Below are 12209 nucleotides of genomic sequence, written 5' to 3' on the forward strand. Positions count from 1 at the left end.
TGTCATTCGCCATCAACCTACAATGAAAAAGTTGTTTCTGTTGCATTTTTGAAATGTTTTAAATATTTTCTGTAATATTGACGCATTTAACCACAACGGATCATGATCACCCATGGATCCGTAATTGGCGTAAAAATTTTTGTAGTTGCGCTGCTTTTTCAAATATGCGATCTGATATGGTCTCAAAATCTGGAGCTGAGAAAAATTTCAACGTATTTTTTCCTGGTTGTTCACTATGGACTGAATGGATTCGTAACATTTCTGACATAAGCATGGTTGACGTCGAGTATCACACACACACACATGACCTCTCTTCACTTCAAGAAAACTCTACCATTATCAAAGAAAACAGGGTAGTAATAACAGGTAGTAAATTTCGGTTAGTGAGGGTGGATATATTATTTGTCACCACAGTCGAATGTGTCGATTCTCGGTACTTCGCACCAACTATCAATGGCAACAAACGCATTTTGAATGTAATGAATGACGTCAAGCTGCTAAAATTTTAATTTTTGAATGATTGGAATATGAAATGGGTGCTGGGATAAAAAGCAAACACCAAGATAAAAAATTTGTTCTTTCAATATTTATGTTCCCAAAGAAACTGTTTATTTCCCTAACTATAGTAGTCTTCAAACTTCCTCTGAATATGCCAGGCTTTGGTTTCCGATCATTTCTCCCGGTGTGTGTGTGGGTGTGTCCGCGTGCGTGTGCGCAAACTCAAGCCAGAACGGGGCAGGGGTCACTGTCATAAATCACTGCTAATGTTTTCTGAAAAAACCTTGTCTCATTTGAGGTAACGAAAGTAATTTCTTCGCATCGGTCAGAGGTTGTGAGCGGTTCTATCTATCTAGCATTTTTTGTAATTCAAGTATTGCTCAATCTCCCACATTAATGTTTCAAAAAATCACATTTTTATAGAACGGCCTGGAGGAAACAAGAGACAAAAAAAGCTAAAGTAAAAATGAATGCAAATTGCAGTTACTTGGAAATATCAGAAAATTAGATCAAATGTTTCAAAACAATAATAAGTGTACGTGTTCTCATAATGTTTGAGCACTATTTTTCACGGTGTTGTTTTATCCATCTGTTTTCTGAAAAATGTTCTCCTCATCTTGAATTTTTCTGCAAGTTCCGATCGCAACAATGTCAATCGTGTCGTTGGCGATGTGATCCAATATTATGTTTTGGATGAGAATGAGCTGTGTTGTGTCTTCCTGTACTATGCAACGTATGGCGAGCAGAAGATTGGTGCATTGTTTTGCAGGGCCATATTTGTGGCAAACGTTTTTTCTTTTTTATAATGTAATAATAGTATGTACCAGATGCAGTGATGACTATCAGTATCAGCACAACAAGAATATACGGCCAAACTACAGTATCTTCAAGGGGATATTCGCCTGTGGGTGAAGTACAATGCCCATAACCATTACACTGGAGTTTATGTCCACATATTTTACCATAAGGTAATTTTGGTGTGACTCCACGTGGATCGAATCCTAGTTCTCCGGTTGTTATGCATTTGCCATCTTTCACACAGCAAACTCTGCATCTCCATTTGAGTTTGCATATGCATGTATCAAGTCCGTGATCTCTGCAATAACTGCTGTTACAGAAGCCTGAAGAGCAGGTATGGATTCCTCCACGACTATCTGAGCAATTTGTTCCGTCTTTCTCTTCGGTCTTGTTCCAGCAGCTTTTCAATACACCGTCACATTTCACTACAATACATCCAAAATTTCCTCTAGAGCAATTCTTTCCACTTGCTGATATTGTGCAATTCGTGCAGCACAGATCCGACTTGTCACTGCATTTGTAACCCTTACTATATATATATATATATATATAAAGCTGATACCCGGCGACGTTGCCCGCCCTGTAAAAAATTTATATATATATAGGTTACTAATTATTTAATAATTTCCGCATCAACTAAGAAAAAGTTACTTTTATTTTTGAATATTTTAATTAAAAACTTCAGGCAATCGCTTGTGGATACACAATATTGTTTGTTTTTTAAATCTGGTGTGTAGATGCCAAATTTTTGGGATTAGCAACACGCGACATAAAGCTGTCCGTGTGAAAATCAGGGCTCAAGTAGGTTCATACCTGCCGCTGGCAACGACTGGCCTTGCGGTTTGTTGATTGTCATGGCAAAAGCTAAACGAATCGGGAACTGTGATCGCTTGAAAGTGAATGACATTTCTTCAGTGATAATTCGGATACGTGGAATGAAGAAGTATTCTCCTTTGGCACATCCAGTTAGAATCGTTGCTTCAATGATGTAATTGTGCAATTTCTTCACGCAGAGTCCGGTGCCATTGCATAGTCTCTGTGTCTCCAAATTTCTTAAAAGCATTAAAGGTGCTCCGACTTTGAGGGTCAAATTGTGTGGTGGCACACCCGGAATATCCAAAGAGTTCAGAAGTTCTGCAGGATAAAGAACTGTCTGCGCTGAGTCTGTGACAGTGTCAACCGATTTGTAAGATGTGGAGTCTCCTGGAATAACTTTTAGGATTTTTTCGTTGATCTTGTTCATATTGTCATTTTTCGGTGCCAGAATCGGTCTCTCACAAAGCCACTCATGGTTTCGGTGATTTTGTTGAATGTTTGGGAAGACTTTGTCTGAAAGTTCTTGAACTTAGTTTAACAACTGGCAAAATCCATTTGGGAACGAAATGAGTCCAATGCTTGGGTCTCTACGGGAATTCTTCCATTGCCAAGTTTGATCAACTGATGTGAAAATGATAGCAGTGCTGAGTCATTTTGCTCGCAAGTTGGTGGATAATGATAATTATTTAACTTCGTGCCAGAGTGTTGATGATTTGAAGCAAGCATTGAGTTCATCAGCTGGCGCTGAACAGTTTTGTTCTCAGTTTTGTCGTCGTAGTTGTTGTTCTCTGTTGTTAGTGACGTCATGCGTCCAGCTTGTGCAGCGAATATTATTCAAACGCCTTTTAAGAATTTTTTAAATTGAAACTATATCTCTACGATGGGCGGTTGATGAGATAAAGGCCGCATTAGCACTTACAGGACACCCTGTATACAGGCAAGCAAAAATACCCGGCGCTTCCCGGGTTTTCTTCAATTACTGGGAGGATTGGAAAAGTGACAAACCGTTATAAAGGAATAAACTGTAATAATGGCAGAATTAAAGGTGTGACAAACCATTGTAAAGGCATATACACTACTGGCCACCCAAATTGCAACACCAAGAAAGACAAGAGATATCGCAACAATATTTATTTTGTGGATAACATGTTGACCAAGCATCAAATGATTAAATTTATAGACTTCTGTGAAGTGTGGTTCCTGCTAAAATCAGTAGCCAGAGTAGCCGCCATTGTTGGAGATCACCGCTGCCACACGCCTTGGCATTGATTCAAAGAGACTTTGGATGTGTTCTTGGGGTACAGCAGACCAAGCAGCTTCCACGCGTTGCCAAAGTTGATCTGGTGTGGCAGCTGGGGATGTAATCTGGGTCAATCGTTGAGCAACCATGGACCACATGTTTTCTATCGGCGAAAGATCCGGAGAGCGAGCTGGCCAGGGAAGCAATTCAATCTGGCGATTGACGAAGAACCTTTGGACAATGCGTGCCACGTGTGGTCGCGCATTATCCTGTTGAAATATGGCTGTGGGCAAGCCCTGAAGGTAAGGAAGGACAACTGGCTCCAACACCTCGGAGATGTAGCGCTGGCTTTTTAAAGTACCGGCAATGCGTACTAGAGGAGTGCGAGAGTGATATCCAATACCGCCCCATACCATAATACCCGGTGCAGGACCAGTGTGGCGGTGCATAACGCAGCTGTTCAGCCTCCTCTCTCCACGGTGTCTCCAGACTCGAATCCGACCATCGTGGTGTTGCAGACAGAAGCGTGACTCGTCAGTAAAGACAATTTCATTCCATTGTGCCGTCCACATCCTTCTTTCATCGCACCATTGGCGGCGGAGACGACTGTGGTTCTGCGGCAAGGGTAGACGAAGCAATGGACGTCTTGCGGACAGACCACTCTGCTGTAAACGGCGTGGAATGGTACGCGCAGACACTGGATGATGCGGTACAGACTGAATGTGCTGTGCTATGGTTCGTGATGTGGCTGAGCGATCCGCCACTGCCATACGCACAATACGCCTGTCATCACGTGAAGTGGTGCACTGAGGTGAATGCGATCGAACACGTCGGTCCGTCGTACCCTCCTGCATCCAACGATCACATATCCGCATTACAGTTGTTTGGTCTCGTCCAACACGACTACCGATTTCCCTGAAAGATAATCCACAATGTCGGTAGGCCACTATCCTTCCTCTGTCGAACTCGGATACTTGATTAAAAGATGATCGCTGTTTTCTACGAGGCATAATTGATCGTTTTTTTGAAAAAAACACAAGAAAAACACAATTGCCGTACTTCAAATCGTCGAAATCTCCAAGCCTTAAATAGCGCTTTGAAGTGGCGCCACAGGCGCGCGTGATGTGCGTCTGCGCTGAAATTCTAATCATTTGCATATCTCACCTCCGCTAATGCATGTTGTAAATTTCATATTATTTGCATGCTTCCTTCAGGGTGTTGCATTTACGGTGGCCAGCAGTGTATATACACGTCTGAAACGCACTGTTGGAAACCACGGTAACCAAAGTAAACGTTCCGAAAGTAATTGTTGAGGCCCCAAAACACCATTGTTGCCCGACAGTTTTTCGCCCATTTCGGGCATTTGCCCAGCACTGAAGAAATTTTAAAGTAGCCTACGGTTAAATCCCGGACCTGTTTGGTATACATGCAAAATCTGGCGACGATCGGTCTAAAACTGTAGATTTGTATAAAGAACATACATGCTTTCACATTTATATATAAGATGTTGAAAGGCTCCGTACATGGACGGTGGCAGCAATCAACTAATAGCTCGTGAATGCTATAGGTAACCAGATGGCCACATTCTATATGCATGTTGCTTCTTCCGACAGAGCCTGGGTGTCTCGCTATTTCTCCAATTTGTCCAGTTAAAGTTTTGATTTTCGTTTGAAACCCGGAATTCTTTATTTTCGCAGACGCGAACAGAACAAGAAATTCATTGTGACCCCCTTTTTTTTTTAAAGTTTAGTTAACATGATGAAATAGTGCATACCGGGTGTTTCACGAAGGACCCCATGGTGATAGGTGGAAGCATGAAACCAGTGATGTGTTTATTAAAAAAACCGTAAGAATCTGATACAGGTACCTCAAAATTTTACTTACGAATTGCGCCAATAGATGGAACATGTGGCATTATCATAAGTAGCCTTCGTATTTACCCGACCTCACCCCATGCGACTGCTTTCTGTGGGGCACACTGAAGGACATTGTTTACCGCAACAATCCTTTAACACTCGACGAGCTGGAGGAGGCTATTTGTCAAGCTTGTGTGTCGATTTCCGGTGACCGGCATGTACCATGTGGTACCTGCATATCTGAGATGTTTGTCCGGCTGAGAGAGATTGGCGAGACCTACATCGCGAACGATAACGAAAACGCTGTCCATGAGATCTAGTTTCTAATCTAGACTGGCGAGTGCAGATCTCATCTAATCTGGTACCGATTGGACACGGCTGGACTGAACTGACTTCCGTGGACTTGGTAACATCCAATACGCCGTCTGCCATCTCCGCAAGCTTCAGCAAGTCGTCAGTGCTTACGGATAATATCTGCTGAACAGCTACTGGCAATTGTTGCAACCACAAAGTTTTCAAAATTTTATCATCAAAATGCATGCCAGCGAAATCACGCATTTCCTATAGCAAACGTGACGGGCGCTTGTCACCCAAAACTTGGCCTTGTAAAAGAGCCTCTAACCTAAAAGATTCGGAATCGGCAAACTGGGATATCAACCGCTCTTTCAGGGCATCATAGCTATTTTGAGCCGGTGGATTCATTAAGATATCCGAAATGAGCTCCTGCTGGTTTAAACCAGTAATAGGAGCCGGGGAACGAAGTTGAATTTCGTCGAGTCAGCACTAATTTCGATCTGTTTGAACCATAATTCCGGGCAAGTTTACCAAAACGGAGGCATTTTTACCGCGAGTGGGTTGATTTCCATCGATTCGGGTTGAGTCGTTGACATCGTGGTGCTTGCGACTCAAATGAAGGAAAGTTTAAAAAGAACCTACCGCATTCTTGACAACATCTTCAAAAGGTGAGAGTACCATGCCAATGCCATGGTACTCAAGCAGATAGCCTCCGCGCAAAGCTCGTGAATTCATTGAAGAAGTCGATTTCACCTACAGTAATTGGATATACTACAGAAAAAGTTAAAGATATCGCATGCGTCGACCTGCAATATCCAATGGCTAGAAGTGAAAGGGATTTCTTCCGTGACGCCAAAGCTTCGCACGGAGGCTTTCTGCTATAGATTGTGTTGATCGTGCACACACAAAATTGAAATCGCGGACAGAGGAAATTTCTACCAGAAATTATGCAATGTTATTGCTATATTAATGAGTGTCATTGTGTTTTCGAAAAAATGAATTCATTTAGTCACAATGCGATCGGCAGCGAAAACCCGTCTTACGAATGTATTTTACGTTGCCCAGGATTTGGTGGCTATGCACGGTTTTTACCACACACATTTCGTAACGCAATCTCATCTCGAATTTCTCAAAATTATCACACTTCAAAACTTGTCAGTGGCCTATCAATTGTTGCATGGGCTCGAACACCCCGGGTATCAAGTCAGAAATCTAATTTTCTTACATATTTAGAAGTCCAAATCACCATCTCCTCAGATCTAAAATATTTCTTACGCCAATGGATAGTGGGAATGATTTGATGATTCACAACCAACCTTCAGAGATTTATTTTCTTCTTGTCGTAGCCCTGTAATTCGGTAGAGGTTCTCTGCGATTTGGTCAAACAGTAACAGCGCAGTGGATAGTGCTTCATCACTCAGGGAGTGAGCAGGCGATGTTCAAATATCTTGAATTGAGGTTCTTCTTCAAAGGTGAAATCTGATATGGTCTCAATATCACAGGAGCTAACAGGAATTTCAGCTCATATATTTTCTTGGTTATTCACTATTTACTGAATGAATTGGCAACATGTCTGATATGAGAACAGCTTTACATCAGGTATGATGTGCTCTTTAGTCACAGTAGCTCTTTAGTATAAGTTTAACTCAGATTTATCCCGTTATACTTCGGTGTACCATACAAAATGTAACGAAACTTCAATGCATTCGGCAATCAGGTGGATTGGATTTTGATTTTAATGGCGCAAGGACCAATTAGGTCAAGCCGCGCCAAAACTAATGACCATGTAAATATAACATATGACTTGTTCTTGTCATGTCATAAGGTAAAAGTATGCGTGAAACGAAAGAATGACCAAGATTGTAAACAAATATAATTTATTATAGAAATCAATGATCGCTTTGTGTCTGACAATGGTAACGAATAATATATGTAGCGAGGTTTCACTGTATACTTTATCAGACAAAGGAGGGTAGTAGCTCGGGTAGTGAGGATGTATATTATTCGTTACCATTGTCAGACCCCCCCCCCCCCCCGAACAACTATGAATTTCTTATACTTATACCAATACTGTAAATTAGACAAGATCCATATAAAAACATTAGAATTGAATAAGGTACGACATCAAGTTTATTCAAAATTACTCTTTAATGTGGTACAAAATGGGTACTGGGAAAAGCAAGCAGGCGCCCCCCCCCCCCTAATCTCCCTGATTCATCAGAAAAGCTGAAACGCTTTCTTTTTCCTCAAACTTGATTGTGTGCTGACGGTCCGGGAAGCGGATGGGTTGTAGTGGGGGATGTCAAATAGATGTTCCACCGTGCAAAGGCGCGTATGCACTAGCGCGCGTATCATGCAATGAAAGCATTCACAATTGGTTGTTCAGTAATTTGTACTGTGTTGTTATTTATTCTTGAGCTGTTTTCTGGAACCACCTGGAATTGGTTTTTCAACGAACACAAAGGACAGATGGGAACACAAGGGAAGTTTGTGTACCCACGAGCGGATTAGAACCGCTGCAAGGGGGCCGTGTGTTGCTAGATCGGCGCACTAGTGTATACGCCCCTTAAGAAAATAAACTCAGGTGGGGGAGTTGGTTTGGACGGTTTTGTCAGCAAGGACACCTCCGGCGGCACGAGAGTATATATCGCCGCAAACGCAGGTTTTGTGACGTCACAGTGCAAGCTCTGAATTGGCGGTGCTGTCATAACGCAATTTCTTTCATTTCGAATAAATTGTTATTCAATATTGATGTCGGGTTATTTTATCATGCGTACAAGCTATTTTTAATGCATTTTCAAACTTTCACATAATTTATATTTTATTATACTGGCGTTTTCATAATAATTACGAATTTTTGAAAATTCGTGAATCTAGTCATATCAGACCTAGAAGTTTCACTTCTATCGCACGAGACTCGAGCGCTGATTCTTTTTAATTGTGTTTATGAATATAACATATTATGCACATGAGTATACTGTCCATTTTCAGTATGTTTTGGAATTATTTTAGCGCAAAATCGCTCGCTCGCTCACACACACGCACACGCCAATATATAAAGAAATCGTATTTTTATTGAACAGCTTGAAAGAAGCAATGTAACAAAGGAATGCATATCTCGCAGTTATTTCAAAATATTAGGAATTTAGATCTCATCTTTAAAATCTAGATAAATGTACAGGTTCTCACAATGCTTGGAACTCATTTCCATTCTGTCGTTATACCTATATGTTCTTCAAACATTACTCTCTTAGAGTTTATACACGTATCATATTCACTTTTTCTGCAGCTTTCCATCAAAGTAATGTGCTTTGTGTTAATGAAGATGGGATCCAATATTTTGTTTTGCGTGAGAATGATTCGCGTGACGTCTTCCCGTGCTATGCAATGTCCGACGAGCAGAAGATTGTTGTGTAATTTTGCAAGGCCACATTCGTGACAAACGTTTTTTCTTTTTGATAACGTCATAACAGTATGCACCAGACACAGTGATGATGATCAGGATCAGTACAGCAAGAATGTACGGCCAAATTGCAACTTCATTCGGATATTCACCTGTGGGAGAAGTACAATACCCTGCGCCATTACACTGGAGTTTAGGTCCACATATTGTACCATAATATAATGTTGGTCGAACACCACTTGGAGTGAATCCCAATATCTCGCTCGATATGCATTTCCCATCTTTCAAACAACAAACTCTGCATCTCCATTTGAGTTTGCATATGCATGTATCGAGTCCGTGATCTCGGCAATAGCTGCTGTTACATGAACCTGAAGAGCATGTATGGATGCCTCCACCGCCATCAGAACAATTTGTTCCGTCTCTCTCAGGGATGTTGTCCTTGCAGTCTTTCGAAACACCGTCGCATTTCCCCACGATACATCCAAAATTTTCTCTAGAGCAATTCTTTCCACGTGCTGATATTGTGCAATTCGTGCAGCACAGATCCGACTTGTCGCTGCATTCATAACCTTTACTACGACGGTAGGTACATTCCTTATCTCCATTCTTGTTGCTACCTTTCGGAGTACAGCACCTGTCCAAACTCTCGCATACATGTTCATCAGGGCCGCAGTCACATTCTTCGACGCCCTCTCTTATTCCATTTCCACATTCGGGAGATAAAGGCTTCGTACATTCTCTTACGTAGTCCTCTTTGAGCATGGGGCGTATGTTGTCGATACTGCACGGCGAGAAGCGATATTTATTTTTCCCAACTGGGCCTCCTGATAGCATTACGTAGTCATTCCTATATGGCAAGCAAGTTGCATTTTCCTCTGTATCATGATCTGCTCCAAAGGAATGACCTAACTCATGAATGAAAATGTACTTCATTATTAAATCCGGATTAGTTTTTATGATACCGAATTTTCCTCCATGTTTTGAACAAACTCCTCCTACAATTGCTATTCCCAGTGATCCTGATAATCTGTATCCAGTCACTGCGTATGTCAAGCAAGAGTTATAAGCATGATAAGTATTACCATAAATCGCTCTGAAGTCCTCTAAATATGTATCCAGGTCACTAAGACGTGTACTGAACGGGTAGCCTGGCTCGTTCTTGCTCTCGTAAATCTTGAGTTTCCAAGGAAGTATTCTGACGATGTCCTTTCCGAAAGCCGTACTGCGAAATGCTTTGTCGACTTCGTGCAACATCAGATACATGTATTGGAGAGAATTTTCCTTCTTCTGTTCGTAAAATCCTGCATCACCGATCATCTCAACTCTACGCACCAGAATATTTTGAGAACCCGAGATTTGTTTTCTTGTCATCTTCAAATCTTCGAATATTCTAATGATGTCCTCGGTATTTGAAAGGTTCGAGTACGAAATGTTGAAGCTTTTGAATTCATGATCACTCGACGTGTACTTTTCTTCGGCCATGAAATGTCGGTCACTCGAACGATTGAGAGTTCCCGCTTTTGATATTTGTTTTATAGGTTTGATATCAAGATCCCTATAAACAATTGCCTTTGACCCCATGCCACTGAGATACGTGGAAGCCTTTACCAAGTTATATGTGACGTTCTGCATTTCGATAATCCCCTCGAAACTGCCATCGTCCGATATGTATCCAAAAACAGCATATTCCTCGTTTTCAAGTTCATAAAATTTACCTTTGAAAGATCCGACGTGCGTAGTTCCATTCCTGTGTATTTCAGTTGTGGTTTTCTTCATCAGCGAATCCGGATATTTTTCTGCCAATACTTCAACGTTGTGTCCGAAATAGTTAAAAACTATTTTTATCTTATCCGGTGAATCCAACAGTGCTGGTCCATCTTCAGTTTCTTCAAAAGATATTCGTAAATCAGTAATTTGGTACAGGAATAATAATTTCTCCAGTTGAGATGAAACCGGTGAGAATCCGCTAAGCATCAACATCAACAAGAACGCGGATTTCCTGAAGATTTTAGAAATGCTCATTTTTTTCCCCTTCACCAATCACTCTGAATATAACGAGATGTCAGTTTGTTATGAACATATTATGGATAGTTTTTACTTTTCAGCGAAATTCAATCTAAAGAATGGGCAGCCCAACTGTTTATCAAACAATCCATCGTGGGATCACTACTGTTTGAACACAAATCAGTAAAGTTTGAATCTATAAAATTGTCTCTTTTTTTAAAATTTATGAATATAATATTCAATAATATTCTATAGTTTTTAAATCTCCATATCCCTTTCTGTGTGAAATGGGTTCCTGTATACCATGGAATTTCAGAGAAATTTACAGCAATCCCATTTGTTAAAATCTTGAACGTGTGTATCTAGAACAGAGGTTCTTCAACAGGGTCCACACAGGATTACGGGAACCTATGAACTTGGATGAAAAAACAATCAAATTATTTTATTACATTACTTCATACTTTAATATTATGCTGTGTGAGGTTCTGATGCCTTCATCTCATCAGCGAAAAGGGTCTGGGAAAACATAAAATGTTAAGATGCCCTCATCTAGAGTAAGTGTGGACCTATATATAAGGAGGATGTTTTTATTGTGATGTTTATAAAGTAAATATCGTTATTACGAATGATTTGCAAACTTTATTTATCTAGAGCTCCTATAATCCTAGGCTGACCGATTTGCTATCTTTGACAGCAATTGTGACTTCATTTTTATCGCTGTTACCCATCCTGCTTCTTTTACGATTGGACCTAGCTTTGAGCAGGAAACCACTGTTTTTTGTTTGAAGATGGAGGGCAATGAGTTCACTCTCTTTCTCTGACAGATGGGATGTGCTTCCTATACGTTACGTTTGGGTAGATGGGTGATTTCGATTAGTGAGTGAGTGAGGTTGTTGACTAACAGCCATCCAGAAACACATGACCCAAAACATACGTCTCTCCACGCCTACCCCGAACCTGCAAGGAACGCAGAACACGGCACCCCCACAACAAGGAACGCGTTCTTGTCGCAAGTAGAGCTAGCTTCCTTGGTCACAGGCTTTACAACCCTTATCGAAACTTCATGCAATTAGTATTCTGCTTATTTTGATATGCGAATGCTGAGTTTAATTGGCATAAACTCAAGGTGAAAGGATGTCGTGAATCAGTGTATGAGTGTATAAAAATGCATTTATGCACTTAATAAACTGTAAATATGCTCTATATAAGAAAAATATGTCCTAATTTTTTTTTCATTCCCATCCCAGATGTACCGGACACACAGAAATTTTTTGAAGTAAAAAAATGAAAAAAGAAA

At 40.8% G+C, this 12209-nt stretch overlaps 1 protein-coding gene across 1 annotated transcript; it reads right to left on the reverse strand.

The window, feature by feature from the left end:
- Positions 1-8818: 8818 nt before the first annotated feature.
- Positions 8819-10930, reverse strand: LOC149078724 (disintegrin and metalloproteinase domain-containing protein 10 homolog). The gene has a single exon (XM_089240450.1). The coding sequence runs from the start codon at positions 10928-10930 to the stop codon at positions 8819-8821; it is 2112 nt and encodes a 703-aa protein (XP_089096576.1).
- Between the last annotated feature and the right edge of the window lie 1279 nt (positions 10931-12209).

The sequence above is a fragment of the Pholcus phalangioides genome, unplaced genomic scaffold (genome assembly GCF_987345545.1).
Source record: "Pholcus phalangioides strain wild (caught in Gottingen) unplaced genomic scaffold, Ppha-v1.0 ptg000013l_1, whole genome shotgun sequence".
Taxonomy (NCBI): domain Eukaryota; kingdom Metazoa; phylum Arthropoda; class Arachnida; order Araneae; family Pholcidae; genus Pholcus; species Pholcus phalangioides.

Coding starts and splice junctions, on each gene's coding strand:
- LOC149078724 (XM_089240450.1), bottom strand. CDS start 10,930: ATGAGCATTTCTAAAATCTTCAGGAAATCCGCGTTCTTGTTGATGTTG.